This window comes from Haliaeetus albicilla, chromosome 19 (genome assembly GCF_947461875.1).
Source record: "Haliaeetus albicilla chromosome 19, bHalAlb1.1, whole genome shotgun sequence".
NCBI classification, from domain to species: domain Eukaryota; kingdom Metazoa; phylum Chordata; class Aves; order Accipitriformes; family Accipitridae; genus Haliaeetus; species Haliaeetus albicilla.
In genome coordinates this window covers 4,234,079-4,261,103 of record NC_091501.1, presented here as the reverse complement: position 1 = coordinate 4,261,103, position 27,025 = coordinate 4,234,079, and the positions used below count along the sequence as shown (strand labels likewise).

At 41.1% G+C, this 27,025-nt stretch overlaps 1 protein-coding gene across 4 annotated transcripts in view; it reads right to left on the bottom strand.

Annotated features, from left to right (window-relative positions):
* LARGE1 (LARGE xylosyl- and glucuronyltransferase 1) overlaps positions 1 to 27,025 on the bottom strand; it is a 286,503-nt gene that overhangs the window by 103,982 nt on the left and 155,496 nt on the right. For all 4 annotated transcript variants that reach the window (XR_011328841.1, XR_011328842.1, XM_069807359.1 and 1 more), the window contains 2 exons: positions 26,252 to 26,375; positions 6,512 to 6,683 (listed from right to left, as the gene is read on the bottom strand). Coding sequence is in view for 2 of the 4 variants with exons in the window: in XM_069807359.1 (XP_069663460.1) it covers positions 6,512 to 6,683; positions 26,252 to 26,375 (296 nt within the window). In the remaining 2 variants the exon portion in view is untranslated. The remainder of the gene's footprint in view (positions 1 to 6,511; positions 6,684 to 26,251; positions 26,376 to 27,025) is intronic.

Here is a 27,025-nt window from a genome sequence, read left to right as displayed (position 1 = left end):
TGGCCAGCAGGTCGAGGGAGGTGATTCTGCCCCTCTACTCTGCTCTTGTGGACCAACCTGCAGTACTGCTTTCAGCTGTGGGGCCCCCAACCTAAGAAGGACATGGACCTGTTGAAGCGAGCCCAGAGGAGAGCCACCAAGATGATGAGAGGGCTGGAGCACCTCTCCTATGAAGAGAGGCTGAGAGAGTTGGGGTTGTTCAGCCTGGAGAAGAGAAGGCTCCAGGGAGACCTTATAGCGGCCTTCCGATGAGGAGAGGCTCTTTAACAGTGAGTGTAGTGACAGGACAAGGGGTAATAGCTTTAAACTGAAGGAGGGTAGATTTAGATTAGATGTAAGGAAGAAGTTCTTTACTGTGAGGGTGGTGAGGCACTGGAAGAGGTCACCCAGAGAAGTTGTGGATGCCCCATCCCTGGCAGTGTTCAAGGCCAGGTTAGATGGGGCTTTGAGCAACCTGGTCTAGTGGAAGGTGTCCCTGCTCATGGCAGGGGGGGTTGGAACCAGATGGTCTTTAAGGTTCCTTCCAACCCAAACCATTCTATGATTCTATGAAAATATTCATTGTATCAGCTAGCTGGACTAACAAGTGGTATTAGGACATCACTGTTCAATATAGCCTCTGAGTTACAACATGTATTTAGAAATACCATAATGCCCTTAGATGTGGCATTCAACCTAACACAGAGTCCCTCAACACTGATCTCAACAGGGATTATTGACGTCTCATTTGAGGGTCTCAGCTGTGACTCATACATAGCAATGGCCTAAAGGAACCAGGCAGACACAAGAATTGTCACCCGACACTAGGGAAAGACCAAAGACCATCTCTTGCTATTTATAGATACAGCACCCAGCACAAAAAGACTGTGATCCTGATTGGAACTGCAACCTGTAACACAAATAATTACGACAACGATTGTACTTGGGTCCAAAATATATTCACAATACTGTTTACAATGAATGCTCTTGAGAATCTGTATTTAACACACAGTTAAAGTCAAAATCAGAAGTTTGAAAAAAAGAACCCACATTTCAGTACCAAGTGTTTGGGTGAGCAAGAATAAAAAAACCAATTAGCTGATGTGGCCTTTAAAAGAACTTTAAGATTGATGGCAGAGAGCATAGCTTTGGACTGGTTCTTTTCTCAGAAGAATTTACAAAATTTCTGCAATAAAAGCATATTGGTTACACTAATCCTTGCTGTCTGAAACACTTTGCAGCACTTCATCCAAGAATGCGTATGATCTACAGACCCACTCTTCTGCCCTTAGGCTAGATGCTTTCTCAAGTTTAGAACTGTCAAAATCCAGTGAAAGATGAATAGAAAACATAATCAGTGTCAACCAAGTCACAGAAAACATGCATGACAAGTTATCTTCACCAGACTGGCTGCAGACTCACACCTTTGAAGTCAATATTTTGGAGGTATATATTTGTCCTAGAGAAACAGACTGCTTATCTTTGGGAGAGCAAGAGAGAATGAGGCTAAAGCAGAAATGTCCAAATCCCAGCTGAGAAGCTGGTTCTGACTCTTGAAATTTAAGTTACTGGTTCCCAAAGACATATTTATGCATAGAGATTGAAGCTTGCATATAAAAGGAATAATAATTATACAACCCCCAGTAACTGCTAGGAGAAATTTATAAATGTTACATTGCTTGAGACACTGTTTCAGGCTACCAAAGAGAGGTGTGAATTTCTCCCAGAGCTTAAGGTTGCCACTTCAAAGAAGAGATTTTCAAATAAAATCACGTACGTACAGCCCTTATTTGTGCACTCAGTTACAGCATAGTTGGGTCATTTATTGTAAGGGTGTATACAATGAGCTTATCAGAAAAGGGCAGAAGAGCAATAATTTACAAAGGAATCCTACTCTCTTTTTTTTTCATCTACACAGCAAATGTAATAGTAGCTTTACCACCTAAAATATCAAGTTGCTATGTAAGGGTCTTTCAGCAGCTCTTAAGATGACTGGAAGAAGAACCTTTGCAGAACAAGGATACTGGGTATCACAGGTGCTATTTAAAACATACTTTGGGCCTTTCTACACAGCAAATTGAACCTGGTTAAACTGCAAGACAATCCTGCATCTGAGTTTCTTCCAAGCGTGGTGTCCTAGAAAAAGGGAATCTGAGCTACTGGTCTCTCTTTGTCACTATTTTTGTTGGGAAGAAAAGTCTTCCTGGGCACAGAAAGAATCGCAGACTCTAGGACCTTCTCTCTATCTGTGTGGCCGTAATTTGGAAGAGGCTGTGCTGGACTGTCTTATCAGTTATCCTGCAGCAACCCACAGAAGGAAGCTCTTGTCTTTCCTGCACTGATGTGACAAGTTCTTCTGCTTGTCAAACAACATCCTGGTGCAAGCAGGTTTATAATGGCCACTTCTAGTCAACAGCTGGGTGTTTGAACATTTGTAGGAGAGCCTGTGGGTCTATAGCTGCCCTCCAAGCTGGGCTTGGGTACACTGTCAGGCTCCTTTGGAGAGTAGAAATTCCCTTCATAGGGGTTTTATTTCTCTTCTGTTTAAGTAATATTTCAACAAACACACTAGATTGTCACAAAGAAATCTTCATTAATTTACTTGGGACTTCTGAGGGAGAAACAAGGAGGGGATTAAAACCAGATCCTTTAGAGGAATATTTGGGGCTAATGACATGAGACATCCTTTGCATCTGTAGTAATGCTGGCAGGAAAAATAAAAAGACACTGAGGACAAATTGAGAATCACTGTATGATTTAAACCAATCTTTTACAAAGCAGTAAAAGAGCTACAGTATCTCTCCAACTCACTTGCCCTTGCTTTCCAGGATGATCCATTTCCATTGAGTCACAGAATCGTAGCATCATTTAGGTTGGAAAAGACCTTTAAGATCATCAAGTCCAACCGTTAACCTAGCACTGCCAAGTCCACCACTAAACCATGTCCCTAAGCACCACATCTACAGGTCTTTTAAATACCTCCAGGGATGGTGACTCAACCACATCCCTGGGCAGCCTGTTCCAATGCTTGACAACCCTTTCAGTGAAGAAATTTTTCCTAATATCCAATCTCAACCTCCACTGGCACAACCTGAGGCTGTTTCCTCTTGTCCTATCGCTTGTTACTTGGGAGAAGAGACCGACACCCACCTCGCTACAACCTCCTGTCAGATAGTTGTAGAAAGTGATAAAGTCTCCCCTCACCCTCCTTTTCTCAAATCTAAACAGCCCCAGTTCCCTCAGCCGCTGCTCACAAGACTTGTGCTCCAGACCCTTCACCAGCTTCGTTGCCCTTCTCTGGACCCGCTCCAGCACCTCAGTGTCTTTCTTGTTGTGAGGGGCCCAAAACTGAACACAGGACTCGAGGTGTGGCCTCACCAGTGCTGAGTACAGGGGAATGATCACCTCCCTAGTCCTGCTGGCCACACTATTTCTGATACAGGCCAGGATGCTGTTGGCCTTCTTGCCCACCTGGGCACACTGCTGGCTCATATTCAGCCGGCTGTTGACCAACACCCCCAGGTCCTTTTCCACCGGGCAGCTTTCCAGCCACTCTTCCCCAAGCCTGTAGCGCTGCATGGGGTTGCTGTGACCCAAGTGCAGGACCTGGCACTTGGCCTTGTTGAACCTCATACAGTTGGCCTCGGGCCATCGATCCAGCCTGTCCAGATCCCTCTGGAGAGCCTCCCTACCCTTGAGCAGATCAACCCTCCTGCCCAACTTGGTGTCACCTGCAAACTTACTGAGTGTGCACTCAATCCCCTCGTCCAGATCATTGATAAAGATATTAAACAGAACTGGTCCCAATACTGAACCCTAGGGAGCACCACTTGTGACTGGCCACCAACTGGATTTAACTCCATTCACTGCAACTCTTTGGGCCCGGCCATCCAGCCAGTTTTTTACCCAGCAAAGGGTACACCCATCCAAGTCACGAGCAACCTGTTTCTCCAGGAGAATGCTGTGGGAAACGGTTGTCAAAGGCTTTACTAAAGTCTAGGTAGACAACACCCACAGCCTCTTCCTCATCCACTAAGCAGGTCACCTTGTCATAGAAGGAGATCAGGTTAGTCAAACAGGACCTGCCTTTCATAAACCCATGCTGACTGGGCCTGATCCCCTGGTTATTTTATTTCCAGCAGACATCTGTTAAGTTGAAGTCCCCCACGAGAACAAGGGCTAGTGATTGTGAGACTTCTCCCACCTGCTTATAGAATATTTCATCTGCCTCTTCATTGTGGTTGGGTGGTCTATAACAGGCTCCCACCATGGTATCTGCCTTGTTGGCTTTCCCCCTGATTCTTACCCATAAAAACTCAACCCTGTCATCACCATCATCACGCTGATCTTTGCCTAATGGGACTGCACCCTATGATATAGGCTGGAGAACAAGCTTGGGCTTGGACACTTTCATTTCTCTGTCCTCCCCAACATTTAGGATCACTATTTTGGGCGTATGTACCTTCCAAAGTCCTCTCCCACCCTGCTCAACTCCTGGGGCTATGGGATTGTCACATTAATTCTTTCTTTGTGCATGGCTGTCTGAGACATGAGCAGATGTAGACACTGACCAATTTATTGCCAGGACTAAAAAATTGTGGAGAAGCCAGTGGTCAGCTGGAATTAAAAAGACAGACTGGACAACTTACAAAATCACACATTTGGGAGTTGTGATACATATGTTATGAGGTCTGGCAGTAGCACAGGAATTCTGTCTCCATGTGTAAGTTAGAGCTTTTCACAGCTATGGTCAGCTGAACAACCTTGCCTAGCTCTATGGAGACTGACTTAGACCCACTTTTTTATTTCCAGCAATTATCCTTCTCCATGTTTCCATATTTTCTGTCTGTATTTTTTTCAATCTTGGGCCTGCCTCTGCTCTGTATTCCTTTCTTTACTAGCAGTCTTTACGCTTGGTTTCTTTCCCCAGTAAAAAAAAAGGGACTTCCACTGAAACTATAGCAGAAAATATAAGCAAGGAGATGATCCCCCTCATTGTCTCAATTCAGATCTTGCTGTCATTGACCATGCAGTGCTCTATGCCCAAGTTCAGTTTATACACATTTCTTTACCTGCTACATCATGCTAATACACCATATTCAGTAAAACATTACTATTAAAGGGACAGTAGCACACAACGAGAGAGTACAACAGCACAGCATTACTCCCTATGCATACATTTATGTAAATTATGGTTGTCAAGGTATACGTTTACATGAAACTCAAGGTTCAGGGTAGGGAAAGGCTCGGTGAAGAGGTTTGAACAATACCTGAAAAGGAAGAAAAACTTTATATTCCTTAAGGAAGCCAGTTTGTGAATAGTTCAGTTAAGTAAGAAGATGATTGCTTCTGGCCTGCTGAAGGGACATCAGTGTTTCCAGAGAGGGGAAAGGAAACAAATGCACGGAGAAGCCGAGCACTAGAACCCAGTCCTTGACTGTAGAGCTGAAGATAGTAAGGTCCTGCCCGTTAGCTGGGTACTTGCAAAGGCAAAGAGGCCTTGGGGATTTCAGCATGGGATAAGTACAGTAAATGTGCTCTCTTTTCTGTCACCTTTCTAACAGAGTGGTATGCTTTCGCTTCTGTAAATAAATACTCCCATTTGCTTAGGCTGACTTTGCTTGAGGTGATTTTAAGAAAGCTGATGGTATGCATCAAGGTTACACTTTTACGGGGCTGTAAACCTTCAAACAAGGATACTGGAATGCCTCTGTGCTTACCAGCACCGCAATACCTATTCTGAGGGCAAGAGGAGAACAATAGGGCATGTCTCTGACTCTGAAAAGCTGGCAACACTGGAGCCTGGGAGAATTAAATGGTTTTAGCAGTGTGTTAGCCAGGAAAGTGCTCTGGCTTGTGACAGGGTAGTGGGGAACTTTTTTGTGATCATCTCCTTACACAGTCACTCTGAAAGTCTCCTTTCTTGGTCAAACTATCAAGGAAATTTTCAAGGAGCTTTAGGAAGTGGCGATAGGTAGAGAAAACTACTTTAGGTGGATACTTCAAATTCAGAACCCTTTCTCAACTCATTAAGAGGAGCAAGCAGTAACTCATTTCTATTCACGTGTATAACTGCCCCCTTCATCCTCCTCCCTGGTCCAAGTATGATCCTAACTTCATTCATTTTCAGTGGTAACATGGACAAGTTACACTGAAAGTAATAATCAGGTTTTATTAATAAAAAGTAATATAAAACAAGTTCTTTCAAGTATTGAATACCAACAGGTACTGGAAGGGTACAACACTACAGCATCCTCGTAATTCTTTATCATCTACTGTATTGTCAAGCCCTCACCTATCGCAAATAATTAGACCAATAAAACAAACTACATAATCAGTGTTGTCAATCATTCTATATGGAACATTGTTGAGGAAAGAGCTCACAAACAGAAGAATTATATTCAAACACCAAAAATCAAAAGAGTGAAAACATTTATCAAATCTCAGATAGGCCTTTTACCCCCACTGTACTGTTTGCTTTACCATTCTCCCTCCCCCTCAAATAAAGACAGTAAAAAAATCATTAGAATACCTTTGAACTTGTGAAAGACGGCCCATAGCTCAGCAATGTCAGTGGCAAATGTTATGTCTGTGTCGAGGACAATGACTCGCTCAAGATTGGAAGGTAGAGTCTTAGTCAGAACCAACTTCATCAGCCCGTAAATCCCAGAGTAGTGTTTGTTGGGGATCCAAGACACTTCCGACTGACAGGAAATGGGAAGTGGGAAAAAGGAAGAAAAAATAATCTTCATTAGAGAGAGAAACTCTTCCTGACACTAGTTTCTTGTAATAGTGGAGGATCTCTGAGGTGGAAACAGTAATCTAAAATCCTGCTTTTAAATTAACTTCAGAAGCTCTGAAATATGGTCAAGTTTCTGAAAGCTTGAAAAAAAATATTCTTTGAGGCAACTGCTTTACACAATATAATTAAAATTAGTTGAGCCTTTCCAATCTGGTACAATCCATTCTGAGACATCCAAGTATCCTGATAAAATTGAAATATATTTTTGTCGTGGTTTAACCCCAGCCAGCAACTAAGCACCGTGCAGCTGCTCACTCACTTCTCCCTACTCCCAGTGGGATATGGAGGAGAATCGATAAAAGAGAAGTAAAACCCATGGGTTGAGAGATGAACATTTTAATAATGAAAATAAAAACAATTATGATAATAACAATAATAAAATATAATAATAACAACTGTAATGAAAAGGAATATAATAAAAAAAAGGGAAAGAAATAAACCCAAAGAGAAGTGATGCACAATCCAAATGCTCACCCCCCAATGAACAATGCCTGAGCAGCGATCCGTGCCTCCCAGCCAACTCCCCCCAGTTTATATACTGAGCATGACTTTCTATGATATGGAATATCCTTTTGGCTAGTTCGGGTCAGCTGTCCTGGCCATGCTCCCTCCCAGCTTCTCGTACACCTACTTGCTGGCAGAGCATGGGAAACTGAAAAATCCTTAACCTAGGATAAGCACTCCTCAGCAACAACTAGAACATCAGTGTGTTATCAACATTATTCTCACACTAAATCCAAAACACACTGTACCAGCTACTAAGAAGAAAATTAATTCTATCACAGCTGAAACCAGGATAATTCTTAATCCAAAACTTCAGGTGTATCGTACCTTGCTTTCATTTTCAAATGAAAAAAACACCTTTTGTGTTTGCCATTTCCAAAATTTTCTGACTCTGAAGTAACAAACATAATTTTGTTCCTTTTATTTCTTACAGATTTGGAGGTCAGAATTTCAAAAGGCCAGTCATTTGGAACAATGGGCCAGAAAATTTCAAACAAATTGTTTCTTACAAACTCAAATTTTCCTTAAACCTTACATCTTTAACTTATAACTACTGACATCACAGAGGCATGCTCAAAAGTGGAAAAAGTGGCAGAACACTTTTAGCCACAATTTTGTTTGCTACATATAGAAAAGGCAAAACCAAACGTTTACATTTCTTCCGTAAGGGCTACACAAAACATTTCTACAGCTTCTAAAATAAACTGGGAGACTAAACCCAATATTTCATTGTGCTACTGGCCTAGGATGTTCCATAAGCTACGTTTAATTTTCTTTCTGAGAGACTCGAGTTCTCAAATATCAAAAGTCACTGCTGAAAGTTGGATATAGAAGTTTTTGAAAAGTTCCTATTGCCCTGTCTGAAACTCCTCGTTTAATGTTCTAAAGGGCATGCACTACAATTCCCGGATTTTAAACTTTCCCTTGAGTCATGCTCCCATTAACTTCAATTAGTATTTTGTCTATAGGGGACCTGAATGAGACACATTTCAGGATTTGCCCTGGCATGTTATACTTTGGAGAAAGTAGGCAGAAACGAAGTGCATTCATAAAGCTGAGAAGATTTATTCTGTTGTTTAACTGTCTCATATCTATTCACTGGCATTGTAAAGTTTATTATGTGAAACAGCTTTTGCACAGAAGAGCTCATTTCCTCCAAAATCCTTCAAGAAAACCTTCCCATAAGAGAATGGGTTCCTAAACATTATTTGGAAGTTGGAAGAGTGGTCGAAGAAACGCTAATAATAGCTCCTTAGACCGCATTTCTTTTTGAATATAAAGTAACAAGGCCTCTGCTGATGTAAGCTGACCTGCTCTTTTCCCTTTAAAATGGCACACAACTTTCTTCTATGTTCTCAGGGTTCCTGTACCAGGGCAGAACTTTCCCCCACTGCTAAGTTCATTAAAAACACTGAGGGTAGTGGAGCAAACCTTTAAGGAGAAAGGCAAAATTTTAAGGGGAAAGGGAGAAAAAGCAGTTTATCTTAAAACAACCCCAAAACAGAAAGTGCAAACTGAAGTGTGAAGTTTTGTTTGTTTTTTTTTGAAAGCTACCTCAACGTGGCAATCCATTTGTGTGTTCCGTTCTCTGTGCATATAATTCATATGTAATCCTTTGCATATAGAATTTGGCTGGCATTATCTCCCACACATGTCTGTGTATTATTTACTTGTGCTCTCTATAGTATTTGCACTGTAGAATGCCAGAAGTAACACAAGCAAGGATTGCTAGGACCCTGGTATAAAACACTATCAAAGAAATTAGAGAGGGAAGTTACACACAGCCTGGTTTAATTTATGAGTCTAAAGAGTCATAATTCTTATTTCATTCTTTCTTTCTTGCTCTCTCTGTAATTTGTATGGTGCTTAGAAGACAAATCTAGTTTCTGTCTCCCAGATACATGCCAATAATAATAAGTCTCTAGTTATATAGAAAAGAACCTCAATGCTCCCCAGAAATGTCTTCTATGTGTGTAACACAGATAATTTCAAACCCATACCCTCAAAACTCTAGTTATTTGTGGTTCTAGCTCTCCCACATGATGGCCCTAGGAATGGACCATCACATCAAGGTATAAGCAAAGCAGTATTTACCCTGCTTGCCCAAACTCTGTGTATCATTCTGAATCTGCCACTTGACGTCCTTGTGCCAGACCAGCCATGGAGATCAGCTCTCTAGTCATACTGACATGGTAAAAGAATTAAAGTAATTTTACAGACTTGAGCTTACTTTTATGATTACCCGTCCCTATGTTATTAATTTTGGATGGCATGTCCTTCATTTTATTAGTCCAAATGCAATATCGCTCCAGAATAACTCCTAATATGCTTATGCAAATAAGCCTAATAAGGCAGGGATTCAGATGTTGCATGAATAGCCTGAGACAAGCAGGGAAAGTAAAAGTTGGCTGGAAAATTAAGTCACTTTCAAGGAGCCATTACTTTCTTTGCTCTTAGGATTCCCAATATCTAATAAGCCATGTATCACTGCAGAGAGGAGATCCTTGCCTGGTAGTTCCTTCCGATCTGGCACACAGAAGCCAAAAGCCTGCCCTCCCGAAGCCTGATGTCTGAAAGGATTGCTTTTAAAAATGAAAGGAGCAGTCCTTATTCCAAATGGTCCACCACAGCTGGCTAGTACGTGTTTGATTTGAGCATACGTTGAAGCTTGAACTGTCAATCGGTTCAATGTATCTGAAGTTTTCTTTCCTCTGATGCAGAGTTGACTAAGACATAAACAGGGGTCCTAATTAGTCCCCAGCATAATTTCTTCACAGCTCTGCTATACATTAATAATGTAACTGTTCCAAATTCATGCCAAGGAAAACTCCTTACGCTACACAACAGCACTGTGAAGGCTCACTCTCTCTGGGTATTACATGTAGCCTTACTAAAAGAAATACAAGAACACTATGGTTGAATAGGTCCTTAGTAGTTAAGAAGTGCCAGTTTGAGATAATTAAAGTTGCCTAAGCACAAACTCTTGCAAAATTCTGCAACCTCCAAGCTGTCCACTTTGATATAACTGGTAACATTTAGCCATTTCATTTATCTAAATATAGTCTAAATATTTTCTGTAAGTCTTAATACATTTTTTTTTCTCTAGCATAGTTAAGATGGTCCATATATGGAATGTTTGTGAATCATTTGCTTTACAAGCTAGATCAGAGTTGTCTTCAGAGAACAAATACTCCCAGAAGATACAGCAGGAACAGAAAAAACCAGAGTTAATAAAAGAGGAAAGTGAAACAAAATAGTGTGACATACTTTGCCATTTCTATAATTCTCAGTTCAGCAGAAATAGCACACCTTGGATCTCTAACTCTCAAGATATGGATTTTTGCTCATGAGAAGAGAGTAAAGAAAGACATTTAGCTGGTGCTGACAGTGACTCTTTTAAGTAAGCTACGTGAAATATTATCTTCTCACTAAAGATCTTCCATCAGAACCATCTTTATTCTTTCCATAATTGAAGACTGAAAATAGACTAAATTATCTAAATTATTTCATGTTTCTGGCTGTGAATATAGAAATTACATGCCCATGAGTATGCACGCTGTACACAACTGATCACTCCGGTAAATGCCAGAGAAGCAGGAGCACCACTTTCCATGTCCAGTGATACTTTACCAGCACCTTGTCTTCCCCAACTATGCTTTGACTATCTCTGGGAAAAGCTTGCTAAACCACAGTGGCTGTACACAGCCTAACTAAGCCTTCTCACAGTTGCTACCACTGTATAAATGTTCATTACAGTGATTTTTTTTCCCCTAAGTATGCTATTTTTTTCCCCCACAAACAGGTGATGGGGAAATTTGCCCAGGTTTCCCAGGTGAATACCGATTGCTCTGTAGCTGCAAGTGAAATCTGCACATGGGCAGGTATCTTGAGCCTCTTTGAACGGGCTAGAGACTTGGTCATGTAGACTTAGCAGAGAGCAAATTTGGAAAACACTACCAACATGAACAGAATGACAGCAGGAACAGTGACCAACAGGAAAGGACAAACAGCTTTATGGGTGCCTCTACCATGTAAGATCAAAAGTCCACTGGGCTCAGTAGACAGCATCTGACAGTGGATGGTGGCAGGTGCCTACTGAAGAATAGAAACCCAGGGAAATTCTACAGCGATACTGCCCCCATATATACTCCCATCCTCTGGCAATTTGCACCAAATTTTGGAACTAGAGGTGTTATTTTTTTCGTTAACAGCTTTTGATGGATTTTTCATCTGTCAATTTGGTTGGTTTTTGAAACCCTGTACGTTTTTAGCAACCACAACATCCTGCAGCGAAGAGTGCCACAGCCATATTTACAACTCCTGCTTGTTTGGACCCAGCTATCTACCCATTTAATTTGGGTCACATTTGTTTTCACAGAGCTACCAGAACAGCAAACCCATTTCCCTCCAGTCCCTTCATTGTTTTTGTGGCCCTTGGCTGGACTCCCTCCAGTGTCTCCATGTCTCTCTTGCACTGAGGAGCCCAGAACTGGACCCAGCACTCCAGGTGTGGCCTCACCAGCGCTGAGCAGAGGGGAAGGATCACCTCCCTCGACCTGCTGGCAGCATTCCTTCTAATACAGCCAAGGGTACCATTAGCCTTCTTTGCGGCAAGGACACATTGCTGGCTCATGTTCAACCTGGTGTCCACCAGGACCCCCAGGTCCTTTTCTGCCACGCTGCTTTGCAGCTGGATGGCCCTCAGCATGTACTGCTGCATGGGGTAGTTCCCAGGTGCAAGACTTTGCACTTCTCCTTGTTGAACTTCATAAGGTTCCTGTGTCGTGGTTTAACCCCAGCCAGCAACTAAGCACCACGCAGCCGCTCACTCACTCCCCCCCCATCCAGTGGGATGGGGGAGAAAATCAGGAAAAGAAGTAAAACTCCTGGGTTGAGATAAGAACGATTTAATAGAACAGAAAAGAAGAAACTAATAATGATAATGATAACACTAATAAAATGACAACAGTAGTAATAAAAGGATTGAAATGTACAAATGATGCGCAGGGCAATTGCTCACCACCCGCCAACCGACACCCAGCCAGTCCCCGAGCGGCGAATCCCTGCCCCCCACTTCCCAGTTCCTAAACTAGATGGGACGTCCCATGGTATGGAATACACTGTTGGCCAGTTTGGGTCAGGTGCCCTGGCTGGGCATGAGAAGCTGAAAAATCCTTGACTCTAGTCTAAACACTACTGAGCAACAACTGAAAACATCAGTGTTATCAACATTCTTCACATACTGAACTCAAAACACAGCACTGTACCAGCTACTAGGAAGACAGTTAACTACATCCCAGCTGAAACCAGGACATCCTGTCAGACCCTCGTGTCTGTTAAATAACATTTTTTTCCATTTTCTTAAAATAATTCCTCACTGTCCCACAGAACATATAGCACCGTAGCACCCCCTGAGCTACAAAAAGTGCTTCCTGTTCAGCGTGGTAAGATGAGGGAAGTTTGGCTGATGAAGTGTTTTCCCTGGCAGCATGTCCTCAAACACTTTGGACTGGAAAAATGCAACCTTCAATACTGTATTGATTTTCTCACTACATTCACTGCATCTTCCTAGATATGCCTGGAAAAAAATCAATCAAAATAATCTTCAGCTATGACATAATATCCCCATCCCCACTCCAAATAAAAGACACCCTTTCTACTCAGCTGACTTCACAAAAGCACCACTAAGGCCAGTATCTCGCAAGAGCCTGACGGTCAGACTGGCTGGGTTGATGCACCAGGCTGAGTAACAGCAAGCCTGGAGGCAGAAGGTGCCACTTGCACGCACCCATCTCAGAGCTGGGCTGATCAATGGGATCAAATAGAACCAGATCCCACCACCACCTGGACCTAATGGCTGAGGATTCAATGTGGTGGGGAAACAGCCAGCAGCACACAGAAGGAGTCAGAAAAAAGAAAAGGCTGGGGGAAGTTGAAAAGGCAGTCTGTAGGTAATTCTGCCTCCCTAGAGCTTTCATGCCAGGTTTTACTATAAAAAATATCTGGCATCTAGAATATACTGATTGAAATAAAAAGAAACATGAATTAGGCTTTGTAATGAATGACTTGATGGATTTCCAAAAGTATTCGGCATCTACTTGCTCTCACCAACTTCAATATAGGCACTATCTTCCTGAAGATTGTATCAGTTGGGTGATAAACTAACTTCAGGATCTTAAAAAAAAAGCAAGCCAAGTAAAATAAAACAAAACTACCATGCCACAGCACAATCATAAAGAGTGTTGTAGATCTGCACAAATTGTAGCTGAATTGTTCTGAATTGTATCTGACACTGATCTGAAAAGCAGTGCAATCTACATGGTGTAAGAATTTACAGCTGGAGGGATCTCTGTGAATGAAGACCAGCCAAATTCTTTGGTAGCTGCTGGCTTCAGGCAGCCCTTACAAATGGCCCAGGCATGGGAAACAGCCCTGGAAATTCTGATGTGTGAATCAGATAACAATAAAAATTGTTATTTCCTCAGATTAGATAAATAACTTCCTAGACACAGTTGATAACTTGTTTTCACAGCTTTTTCATTACTTTTTAGTGCTTTGCTGCTTCTGTGAACACTAGAAGTAGCAAGATAGTTTATTTTTTTAAAATCATGTGACCTTTATTTAAGACAAAGCTAATAGAACTGCTGGCTTTCATGTCATTTCTAAACTGGAGGAAAATACTGTCACCATTTTAATGACGATCATATTACTAAGTTTTTTTGCAACACAAAGCATAAAAAGAGGGGGAAAACAAACAGTGTCGTATTGCTGGCACAGGACAGGAACTTTTCTTGATGCACAGTTTTTCTCATCACTGTTTTTTAATTTCACACATGGAGAACTTCATCCTACTGTGAATTTTTGCCATGCCTCTTCCCACATTCATGACAATTGAGTCACAATTCTAGCAGCACTAGCACAGATCAGGGTTAGTTTCAGGATAATTTTTCCCATTTCACACTGACCATGCCTCACAACATCTAAACTCTTTGCAGGGACATCTGGCTGACCCCTTTCTCACTCTCTTGCTTCCAGGAAAGCAGTATCAATATCTTGCTGTTGAGATTGGCTTAACTGAATCATTGAGAAGGAGGGCAATAGCAAGTTAGCTTTTAAATATGGGTAACATTCATGCCCGTCTTTAGCACACTGTATTTCTTTTTTACGGATAATAATAAAAAAAAGAATCAAAAGTGAGAGAGAGACCAATTTCAAGTGACCAAAGAGCCTGGGAGGAAGAAGGTGACTGTCACCTGTAATAGTTTCCTCAGGAGGAATGCCAAAAGGAACCTCCTTGCATCTCACTTTCAGAAAACCACTGCCTTTGCTCCATCCTTGCCAGGTATCCAGCAAACATTAACAGAAGAGCCTTATTTAAATGAAAACAGACTCTTCTGTTAATGTTTGCTGGATAACTTGTAACTTCAACCTTGAATTTCATTTTTTCCTAGGTGATTCACAGGTTTCGATTATACTGATATTCCACCCCCTCCCCCCCCAACAGGTCCTTACTATTTATATGAATGGTTGTCAAGGAAACCAGGAATCCAGCAAAGCTGGGTAACTTTTCTAGATTCTGGTGCCTGAGTATTTAAAGAAATAATAATAATTCACACTGAGAAACAACTGTAAGGAGATGGGAATTTATATATTTTTGCTAAAATTATTTTTCTATTTCTGCTGGCCTTTGCTGCTGTTGTTCTTACTCATCACAGAAGCACTGGTGACTTTAATAGAATTCTGTCTCATCTCTCGCTTTATGAACAGATGATATCTTCCACACATACATGCAACAAGTCTGGATACAAATAGCGGTGAGCAAAAAGGTTGAGACAGAAATGGATGATTATCTGAACCTCTGGGTCCTGGATAATGTAGAGCAAATGCAGAAACCATGGAGCAAGCCACAACTGGAAAGGAAGATTAGGTATTAAAAAGGCAGAACAAACAAAACCTCCCAAATCAGCATACAGCAAAGGAGAATAACTGCAAATTAATTCTCATCTCTGTAGCAAAGTCTGTAACACAGTCTGACTGATGCTGATGCTTGTTTTTCTTTTTTTTTTCTTTCTTTCTGAGTCTTTCACCAATACACACATATACACAAAGGGCAGACAAGTGGGAAAAACCTCATTTAAGAATGCTTCTTCAAAACAGCTTCCTTAATAACAAAATTAATTGAGGGTGCCAAGAGTTAAGCCATGCTCCGTGTTTGGAACCAACATGCTTTTATATGGATGAAACTGCAGACTAAAGTAAAATGGATATTTTTTTGTCTCTACCATTTAGGTAACAAGACATTCAGCCATACAGCTTCTTCAGAAAAGAAATGGCCAAAAAGTAATTCACCTCCTGGGATCTTTGAGGATTATCTCCCTCCCCTTAGGTCTTTGGCTGGGTTTCCTCCACAAGGTTTCCATTCCTCCCTCCTTGCTTAGCCCCACCAAACTCAAACAGCCAGTTTCCATTTGGCTCTGAGTCCTTTTCTTTACTCTCATTTGAGACATTCTTAATTTTCTCCACTGTTTCTTGCTATCTCTAAAATGCTGAATGCCCTCTTTTGTTTTTCTCTGTTCGTTTGTGCAAGATGAGACTGCAGAATAGAAAAGTCTGTGCAGACTCATTTAGTGCTGTTTCTTGTTCCTTTGGGGCCTTCGGCGTCAACTCCAGCTGTTTTCAGTGCAGCAGTCACGGGTGGAGGACCTACGAGAGTCAGAGCATCCTGGGAGAGGTCAGTGAGAATAAACCAAACACCAGCCTCCCAGTCCTACCTCTCCAGCAGAGGCAAAAGTGCAAGTCTTCCCTAGAAGATAAGCTTTTTTTTCTTTTTTTTTTTTACCTTCCTGTCAGTGAATGAGTGAAAAGAGACACACAAGCTGGACTAGATAAAATGGCAGGAAGCCAGAGCTTTCTGCTAAAAGCTGACTGACAGGTAGATCTGCCTAGAATTTGGCCAGTGGTCAAAAGCAACTCATGGCTGCCCTTCTCACTTCACCTGTATGGAAAGATAAGAAAGATCAATTGCATGGTTTAATTGCTACTGAGCTCAATCAACAAGCTCTTTATACTAATCCATCAGGGAAGATACAAATCCATGAAAATATTATCATTGCCAGCTTTTTAATTTTAGTAACTATGCAAATACATGCACATTAGCTGCAGCCATTATATGTTCTGGCAAACTTCCATGCAGCTCTTGGGGTCAAAGTCCAGAGGCATCCAATCTGTATTTTGCACAAAGTCAGGATATTAAACAGGTGTCATCGAGACGCACTGTCCAGAATGAAAAGCAACACCATCTCCTGCATAAACACGTTATGTTGGATAGACAATAGCCTCAGCTCAGTGACAAAAGTGTACCTGAAGTGGGTTTTTTTTCCCTACTGGATTTTGTGCAAGAGTCCTTTTTTTAAGGATGATGAAAGAAGGTAGCAGAACAGTTACAATGACTATTACTAACCAAGTGATGCCTGGCAGGTTACTGCAGTCTAAAACATTAGTTATCATGTGCAAAAAAATCCCCAACCAAAACCCAAAAATGGTGAGGGAAGGACTTCTCACTCTTTTAAGACTGAAAGATCTCATGCAGTTTGTATCCAATACAAAACAGAATGTACTTCAATGCAACAGCCAGAGTTGCAGAAGATGATGATTTGTGGAAAGGATGTGGGAACGCAGCTTCCACCAGACCTCTAACATCCTAGTATGAAGTCAAAACACAGCAAATACAAACAAGAAAGAAGGATTCATTCTTATATTCAGGACAAAATCACTAGCTACTATCTGGCATCTCACCAGTAAAACCTCCTCTCTCCAGACCTAAACTTTTACTGTTTCTACCTTCAGAGCAAGAGTGGTGAAACTTCAACAGCTGAAAATGCTGCAGCAAGAAAGAGGCCATTAGTGGGTGGAACACACATCCAGCTGGTGGAATAAATGCCATATCCCATAAAGAATTATTAATTCTCTTATTTTCAGCAAAAGTAAAGAATTTGCAGGAAAACAAATCACCCTCCATCCCGCGGGGTTGGAGGCCAGGTGAGTGGGAACTTCTTGTATCGCAATTATTGTTTCAAGAGAACAAAAATTAGATGAAGCAGCATTCTTTTCTCCAATGGTAAGTATTATACTAGATCAAAACTCCTGGGGACTAAAAAGCTCCAGGAACACATCTGGGATAAAAAGGATAATAAAGGATAAAGTGTATTACGATTATGAACAAGCGATACTAACAATAACCTAGTATAAGAAGCACTGAATGCAAAAGGGGGAAAAAAAGTATTAGTTTTCTTTGTTACTAGAAAGAGATGTCTCTCAAACAATGCAGCTCTAAATAGAGAAACAATCTGAAGAAAATAAAGACATTATTGGGAAAGCTGGGCTCCTCCAAAGCAAGAAATATTGAACGTGATGTTCATCACACCAGTGTAGCTTCTTGCTTAGGTTCTGGTTAAATATTAGTCAAATACTTCAGATAAGAGCGAATTTGCATGAGTGGTCCAGAGGTGGACTTGAAACTTTTGGTGTGAGGGCTAAGGCTACCGGTGTCACCCTAATTCCATGTAATCTTGTAGTTTCACCCTAAGAACCATCAGATAAAAAAGCAGGTACTCAAACTCCCCATCAGCCTGAATGCCCTTACCCAGGCTGAGATGGTTTCAGAAGACCTATGAGAAGAGTGACTTCGCTTCACTGTGTGCTCATGCTATGTCAGATGCACAGCATGGCTTGTAATTTCCACTGCTGTGAAAAAGTGTCACACAAAGAGGTGTGCCCAGCTAAGATGAACATCATTTTTTACCACAAGAATGACCATTTCAGCCAAGTCCTTCAGAATACTTTCTGCCTACACTGCCTGCTGGACCACTTGGTGCGAAGGAGCTCATATCTGAACTGTCATGCAACACTTCCCCGAATTCCAGTTGTTTCTCAGAAACAAGCTAATGCCAAGTACTTTACAAATGATGAATTCTAACAATTCCAGCTCCCTGGTGGTGAACAAGGATATTCTTGGAGTCCTTCCAGCCTGCTATCTTTTTTCAGCTTATCAATCAGACATGGAAATATATATACTTCAGTTCTTTGTAAATCTAAACGCGAGGATCACTGAACATTTTTATAAGATGCTCACATCAATACCAATCCTGAATAGGAATGCCTTGAACAGGTCACTGCTGTTCTTCTATCAGTAATCAAATGCCCTACGACAGGGAGATGTCCTTGTGAGCAAGTGAAAAGCCATTAAGATGTAAGACCAGAGTCATTATGTGTCTTCCCAGATTTTTATCTGTTACTGCCAAGAAAAGAAATTGTGCTGGAACACAGGATGACCATTAACTCTCCCCAGCAAGTACAGGGGATATACAACCTATACCCCTTATGCAGATCAAAGTGTTAAATAATTTCCATATGTCCAAGGTTAGGACAGCAAAATGCTTTCATTTCTCATGGATGGATGATAGAAGTTCTGAGAAAGTAGTTGCTGTAATGGGGATACATAGCACAAACAATAGTTGCAGCAGTCAGTTCAAGGTACTGTGTGTTTTTAACTTCTTTTTTTCCAGGGCACACTGGATAATTTTTGACAAACTGAATAATTTTTGGAAAATCTTTTATTCATCTTTTTCTCATTCTCTGCTAAAAAAGCCTTCCCTGGAGGTGCAGCACATGTTGCTGCAATAAGAGTGACGTTGAAGAAGTTGAATGCCAAACAGGAATCATTGCTATTGAAATGTCACAGTCAGCTACTATGATAAAAATGTGGGTGATGTCAGAGGAGGAGAGTTGGCTCCTTATTCCTCACTTCGCATATGTTACAAAGAGCAACTACCCTGGCTTTTCATTGGAGGTAGCACATACTGACTGTACTGCTTTTCCTTAGAATCAAGAAAAAGGTGGAGCTACAGAGAAGTCCACAACAGTTAGAGGTAAGTTATAAAATTAACAAAGAACGCCAATGTTTCCAAAACACCAGCAACAGTAGGAAAGTGTAAGGGGTTTATAAAGCCAGGCATGAGCCTTTCCTTTGGAACAGCCAGTTGTGCAGTAGAAGCACTGCACAATATAACACAGTAGGCAGACTGGGACCCTTGAAAGATGCCCTTGAAATACTGCACCTTCCTGCATCACGCTGGGCTTCACCCCAGTATACCAAATTCTTACAGTTCCAAATCTTAAATTAACTGTCAACATTTGTAAATCCAAGGAGAAATTACACAAAAATCTGCAAAAAGCTAGTCCACCTTCGGTATCTTGCCTCCTTCCACAGACAACGTCAGAGGTGAGGCTGCTCATGAAAGCTAGATGTCACTAAGCAGATCAGCAACAGCACCACGAGTTCCATTCTCATGACCAATTTCTGACCAGCCTCACCGATTTCCACAGCACTTCTTTCATCACTGCCTGTTTTGAATAGGCAGAAATTTAAGACTCAGTGCGATTTTACGTAAAATTACTTTTTTCATATTCTAGGCCTGAATAATAACAGAAAACACATCTAATAATAATTTGTAATGTTGCACGGCTTTTTTTGTGCAGAAGAGGGACCGGGAGGGCAGAGGAAGTACTGCTTAGGCTACTTAGGCTGCACGGATAGATTCTGACCACTTCACAAAGGTTCCACTGTGCTGGGGAGTTTGAATTGCTATCTGTTTCTTGGTGGATACTCATTTCCTCCCAAGCAGTCTGAAGGAAAATATCTTGGCTTACAAAACCTGGTCTGTTAATGTCCAGTCATCTGTACTGAAAACCATGGATAAAAGACCCTGTTCTTAGCATGGTAGCATTGTGTCACAATCACAAGCATATTTTATCACCTGAGACTTTGCATCTCTAGTGTTCAATATGTTCATTAGCAAATATACAAAATCTCAATTATAATGTGGAAATTCATGTCAAAAGCTAAGCTCTGCAAGTTATGAAAATCTGTACAATGTTTTGATTATAGACTTTGGTTTTCAAATTCTTAAATTTGCATTTTTCTTTTAAAAAAATCATTCTTTAACAGAGAAAGGGAAAGGGCAGGAAGAAAGAGCAGTCTTTGCCTATTATTTCACTGATGTGCAGTAGGCCATTTTACAAAAAGACAAAAGGCTGGTGAAATGCAGGAGCACTGCAAGCCCACCATAACATGTGACAGTATTTGACCAAACCCAGAGTGCTGTAGAAACACTTTAATTGAAAATCTAACACTGCGTAAATGAATGTAAACATAAACAGATGCTGTGTTTCACATCCTGTATTGCATTAATAGCAATTAGATCTTGCATATGAAGTGGGAAAAAAGGAAGGAAAATAATGTACGTCTGCATTATAACTTTGCATGTTTGCCTCTGAGGCATACAGTGAACTAAACAGATAATCATGCACTGCCCTTGAACGTTGTATAATCTGCATGCAGTCTAATGCAAATATAGTCTAACCATTATAATCCATGATAGTAGCCAGTCACTAGTCCTGTGAAAATAAATTGTTATGGATGGCTGCTTCTGCAACATCCAGCGGAACTGCTTGACCAGGAAGATGGAATGTCGAGAACGCTGGCCAGTTTTGTTGTTCAAGGCTCTATCAACATTGCTATCATTGTTACGCTTTGCAGTTGATGTGACTAACACTAGGCTAATAATCTGTTCATCAAATATCATCTATCATCTTCCCAATTGACAAGCAGGTCCCTCTCTCCCATCTTCAGCAGGTGGTATCTGCAGTTCTGTTGGAAGTATTTGTTTGAACATGGTTCCAAAATTGGTATATGGCAATGTACGATACATACAGCCTGACCAATGCTATCACTCATTGGAAAAGCTTCCACTGGTAGCAAAAAATTTCGTGGCATTTGATTTGCTTTTGGTGTCATTTGTTGCACAGACACTTACAAACAGAGCATACTTTAAATGAGCTAACATTATTGGGATATTGGCTTAGGGTAACTTGCATGGACAATACAATTTATCAAACGGGACACTCGGTTGCTGTCTGGATGGTGAAGGGAGTCTCCATGCTAAGGCTCCTTGCAGGGGCATCTTAGTTGGATTGGGTGAGACTCCCCGAAACACAGTTCTGTCCAATTTTTATAATCCAGCTGGCCTGTGGTCCTACATGAACACTGCAAGACATGCATAATCCATCACTATAGATTACCTTAACCCACATACAAAACATTTCCTAACTATCTTAAGTATGTACAAAAGACTGTCCTACATGATCATTTCTACACATGTAGGCACTGTTTCTATTGATTGTCTTACCCTTGCATGATTGATTAACTTTACAGCAGGAACTGTCTGGGAATCTCTGGGACAACCAGATTCTCCACCCAGGATGTTTATCAACACATTTAAGCATACAAATTGGTCTAGGCACAGCAGGGACTGCCTGGGATATCTCAAGAACTGTCTGAAATTCCCACTGGGACAGCTCCTGTAACAATCTGTCAAATACCTCTTGTGCAGATGGCCAGCAGTTCAGTCAGCCACCTAGTTTCAACTTGGTCTGCTGTCTCAAACCAGCCCTTCATCTCATCGACGCAGACAACTAGCCTGGGAGTTCCCAGACCACTTTGGGAATTAGTAACTTAAGTGGGAGTGCACACAGGCACAGCCCTGAGACCCAGCTATACTACAACTATAATTAAAGAATTAAACTTCATTTTTCTGCTTAAATCTCATAGCCCTTGCCCATCTATCTGACCAAATGATGTCAACGTCTGACCTAGTGAACTGCCTTCACAGTTCAGATGGGAGTGGCTAAGGAGTGACTCATCTCATGCTTAAGTAAATGCCTAACGTTAGGTGATACTTATGCCACGCATTATCCCAGCTTAGTTTTGCTCTCTGGATCACACCACTGATTTTGACTGAGCGTGCAGACTACATCAACATTTCTGATATGAAATCACCTATGACAGCACTGGTAGTGACATTTGTGGTCTACTGTTTCTGGGAACAGTAAAAGCTGGAATATTGTCCATATATGCAGCAAAGTATGGAGCTTTTCACATTTCACTTTCAGGTCAAATGCTCAGCTACTGCAAAAACATATTCATCATCCCTACATTCAAGTTCACTGATCAATTGCAGCATGTTAGTGGGCTAAACTGTTTAAAGGACATGGCTTTTCTGCTTTACCAGTGGTGAAGAGACTACATTTATCTGGGCCATCAAGATTTACACACAGCAGAGCCGGCAACTGCTCATTCTACCTTCTGCTTCCCTCAGTTCACCTGATGTTGTCAGCAGTCTGTCAGGCAACATCTGGGAAAACAAACTCATCTCATCTGTATTCCACATATCACACATACAGTACTGCTTTATCAGCTGCTCCTTCTGCTCTGGGCCAATGCAGATCACAATGGGTTTAATTCCTATACTTCCTTGTGAGTGAACTGACATGAGATTCCGGGTTGAATAATGAAGTGTAGAAGCTAAGTGCTCATGTTGCACATCTTCAATAGTTAGCTCCGGAGTTTCTTCATGTAAGACTGAACTGAAAAAACCACAATATCCTGCAGCCTGATATTTGCAAGCCACCGCTATAATGGGTCTTTTAGATCAATGTTTCACAGGTATGTTTTTTTCTTTTATTTAATGTTCAAAGAAAGCGATTTTCAGTTTCCAGTTATTTTGTGGGATGCACTGCTGTAATAGCTACCTCTACTGCATTAGGACCGAAGCTGAATAACACAACTAATGTGATCATATAAAGTGAAACTACATTGCAAGTAACTTTCCAGTTTGTAGGCACAGCCATATGTGACCACATAAATTTGGAAGAGTTATGTGTGGGCCATAGCGAGTAGAACAAGAATGAAGCCTGCAGCTATGTAACAGGTCAATTACTGGCACCATTATCAGCTGCCCACACTTCAAGGATGCTTATTGCTGATTAGTAACTGCATGTAGCAAGTTTAGTTAATGGGAGAGAGTTGCACTTGCAGTACAGTTCACAATCTGAACAGCTTCTAAGTTGAGGGAGAACTTTTAAGCACAGATCTCCCTTGTGGTTATTGGCAAGGCAATGAGGAGACAGGCCAAGTTATGTTGGAGGAGGTTACAAGTGTCTTAATAGAACTGGCTGTTAAAATCATCAAACTAGCTGTTTAAAAGAAATACATCCAGCAAGCTCCCATCTCAACTGTGTCTGACCCTTCTCCTGTAAAAACAGTTACCTTGGCTCAGCTCCACAGCCAAGTCTCCTCCTCTTCTGCCCCATCCCCTATCATGTGCCTCAAGCAAAGATAAACCTCTCCCTGCCCATCCTTTCCTGTGCTCCATCCCTCTTCCAAGCAGGCTGGTGTTAGTTTGGCAGCACCTGCCTGTAGGGAGAGAATGAGTGTGGGTTCTTTGTGGTGCAGGATGAACATGAACAGATGTATCAACCTTGCAAAAGGAAAAATAAGTCTTCTCTAAATTTTAAAAGGAACATCTGGCACGGTTAATTCACAGCAGCAGACAAAGTAGGTATGTTGGTTTGCTGGCCCTAGAAATTCTGGGATAATCAGTGGTGCCTTGTCTTCCCTTTCTGGCAAAGAAGCATACAGTTCTCCTCTAAAACCTGAGAGAAAACACCACCTACTGCAGAGCCTTATTTTCTACACCTTCCTTCAAGACACCGGTTGCTCTAACTCTAAGCTAAACAGCAAGTATTTTAAGACCTGCAGGATATGTTAAGAAACATTGCCAAATACTTTAGTCTCCAAATTCTGCCTTTTAAAAAATTAATACTCTAGTGGAAACTGTTGCCTGAATTCTAAATAGCTACTTGAAAACAAAAAAGCATCCATACTATTTATGGAAGATCTAACATTATGGGCTCCCTTCCACTGTTTGAGCAGGAACAGGAGCAGAAGCAGGGCTTTTCCCAGGACTTAAGGGCTTAAGTTAACTTGCCAGCTCCTGCTGCATTAGAAGTAAGAGGCTGGAAGCTCATACATATCCAAAGGGAAAAAAACAAACTTGAAATGAAATGTTTTCTGTAGCAGCTAAAATGTGTTCCAAAACAATGAAGCATTGGTGAATGAAAGCTAAGCATAAAATTCTCAAGCTATTGTTCAGTCTAAACCCTTTTAAATGTCAGCAATTGGTATTGATTACAGGTTTAAAAAAGAACTATGGAGGGTCATTAAAACTGAAGCATAGTATGTACTGTAACGCTGGATTCATAGATCACTTTGGATAAAAGTAGACTTTCTAGTAAACATTCCAGCATCACCTCTATGTTTTCCTAACACTGGACAGCATAATATAGCCCCCAAGAGTACAGGTGAAGTACATGAACCCCAAACAATCATTAAATCCTCTCTAGAGGCTACGTAGGAAACAAATGAGATGAGCTCCTACAGCTGTCTGTAAACAGCTCCTCTGTCTTCTTTGCTAAAACTTGCAGAATGATCTGGATATGAGCCAGCATCATACCTGGCTTTTTAAAACTCCATTTATATTTACAACTCTTTGCTGTCCTTTGGCAGTGTCTGTCATATTCACCTATGATGAGTACTATATACTGGGTTTTTTGGCTACTGAAATCAGGGAAATTGCTTGGCACGCAGTATGATGAGCTCTGAGCAAGACTGGCAGACCTGGAAAGATGTATTTATGTATCAATACCTTCATCCAGTAAGAAAGTGGTCCCCAACCTAAAGCCTATGGGGTACATGCAAGACAGTCCAGTGCTGCTTTAGGTCACCAGCCATATAAAAATTAAAGCTGACTGAGGAAGGAGGGACAAAACAAGACTTTGCTCTGTAGCCTCATATCTGCACATTGTTTGGCCTATAAATCAGCAAGTTGGGGATCAGTGAAGTAAGCTCTCTTGCTTATTATTTACTTAACTAGATTGGATCACACCCAAATGACCAGAAGGAAAACACTAAGAGGTCTGTCTTGCCCAGCTGAGAGGCTAATTAAGCACTGTAAAACCCTACAATTTGCAGAAAAGCACATGTAATATAGACATGTACAAGATTTACAACAAACCTCCTCCTTGCTATGAAGCGATAAAGAACAGAAGGGAGATCTCTAGCTAATTAGGTTAATATCAGCTTATGGCTTCATGTAAATGGACCAATAAAACAATAAAAACAGCTAGAAAAAATATCTTTCTCAAGGATCATTTTTTCCCTTTTCCATCTATTTCTACAACTTTTTGTACTCAAGATTCTACAACATGGTGTGCTTTGAATTTACCCCTTAATTAGCACAGCAATTTGCTAAATTTTGTTTTTTACTTGTTTCAGGGTGCTGTTCAGAACAGTCTGATAAGTCATACAAACTATTGCCATCAACTCCAAATGCTAAAATCTGAATGCTTCATTCTAACTCCACAGCTAAAAAACGTGCAGCTCAAACTCAATGCTGTGCCTCCCTGATCTAATTTAAACTTTCTAACTATGAAAAGATAATTACTTTATGCTTTGAGTATGTGATTTTTTTTCCCCCTTGGAACTCTCCTTTCTTCATATTCATTCCTTTTGAAAGGGCATCCAGATAAAAAAAGGTAGCTATTTCAAGATCTAATACTGATACCTCGTCGCAGTGTGTGTACTTACAGTGTTACACACCCACGCTTAAGGCATGCCGGGAAGTTGAGTGTTTCCAGTAACAGACTTGGGCTTATTGAATGAGATACTTAAGATTCCACCACTGCTACTAGAAAGAAGTATCCTTAGCAAAACATAATGTGATCAGATGCAATTCAACCTAAGCAGCCAGAATCCTCTTGATAGTAGGTAAAATTCTAAGCTGCTAAAAACCATACTCCATTAGCAGAGAAATTGCACTGATTTTAGCCATTTAGTATCTTCTAGTTAAGTGTACTGGCGTTACAATCATGTAGGTTAGAATTAGTTTTAGCCAGGGAGAATATTTTAGCCAGCAGTTCTCCCTCAAGGCACCAATCCAGAGAGATGAACAAAAAAGAGATGACATGAAACCAGAAGTGTATGAGTAACATTTGTTTGTCTTTCTTTACCTTAAGCTCATCTGCATCATAGAAGTCTATGCGCACAGCAGGGACCATCCATGTCTGGAACAGAGTTGCCAGGATCTGTTTGGCAATTGCATCTGCGATGAGGTGGAAGTGGAGTGGGTTTCGCCTGATATGAGAAGGGAGAGAAATGCATTAGTTCAAAGGTTTCTAATTCCCTTACAAAGCTTTATCTTTGTCTAAGGCCTCAAGGTAAAGTGTACAGCATGTCCAGTGGAGTCCTGCTCTGTGGCCAAAATGTTGAGACACAATTTGAAAAAACATGAAAATAATAGAAATACCGGATCAGTTTCTGGGTGGTTGTAAGTAAATACAGCTCCTTTGACTTCAGCGGAACATGATTTATAACAGCCAAGGATCTGGTCCCTTCTACCGGCTCCTTAAAAGAAGGCCAAGTTAATTCCCCTTTGGGGACTTGAGCTGTGAAAGTGATTGCTTTCAGTTTCTAGGTCACCCTGCTAATTTATCTTTGTGGCAAGAACAGTTGTCTGAGGAGAAGTAGGGGTGAAGGAAAGGTTAAAAAATAATGATTTGAATGAGGTGAAATTCCAGGACCATTGAGTTTACACACATCTTTTCTACAAAGCAAACCTGGGGTATCAACAGCTGTCCTATGGGAACCCAAAATTAGATGTTTCGGGTGAGTGCCTTCTAGCTACTGGCATAGTGAATAGAACGGAGATTATCAATCTCCCCACAACCTTGTTCCTAAGAGGGAGGGAGGGTTGAAGAAATGCAGGAAGAAAGAAAATATTTTAC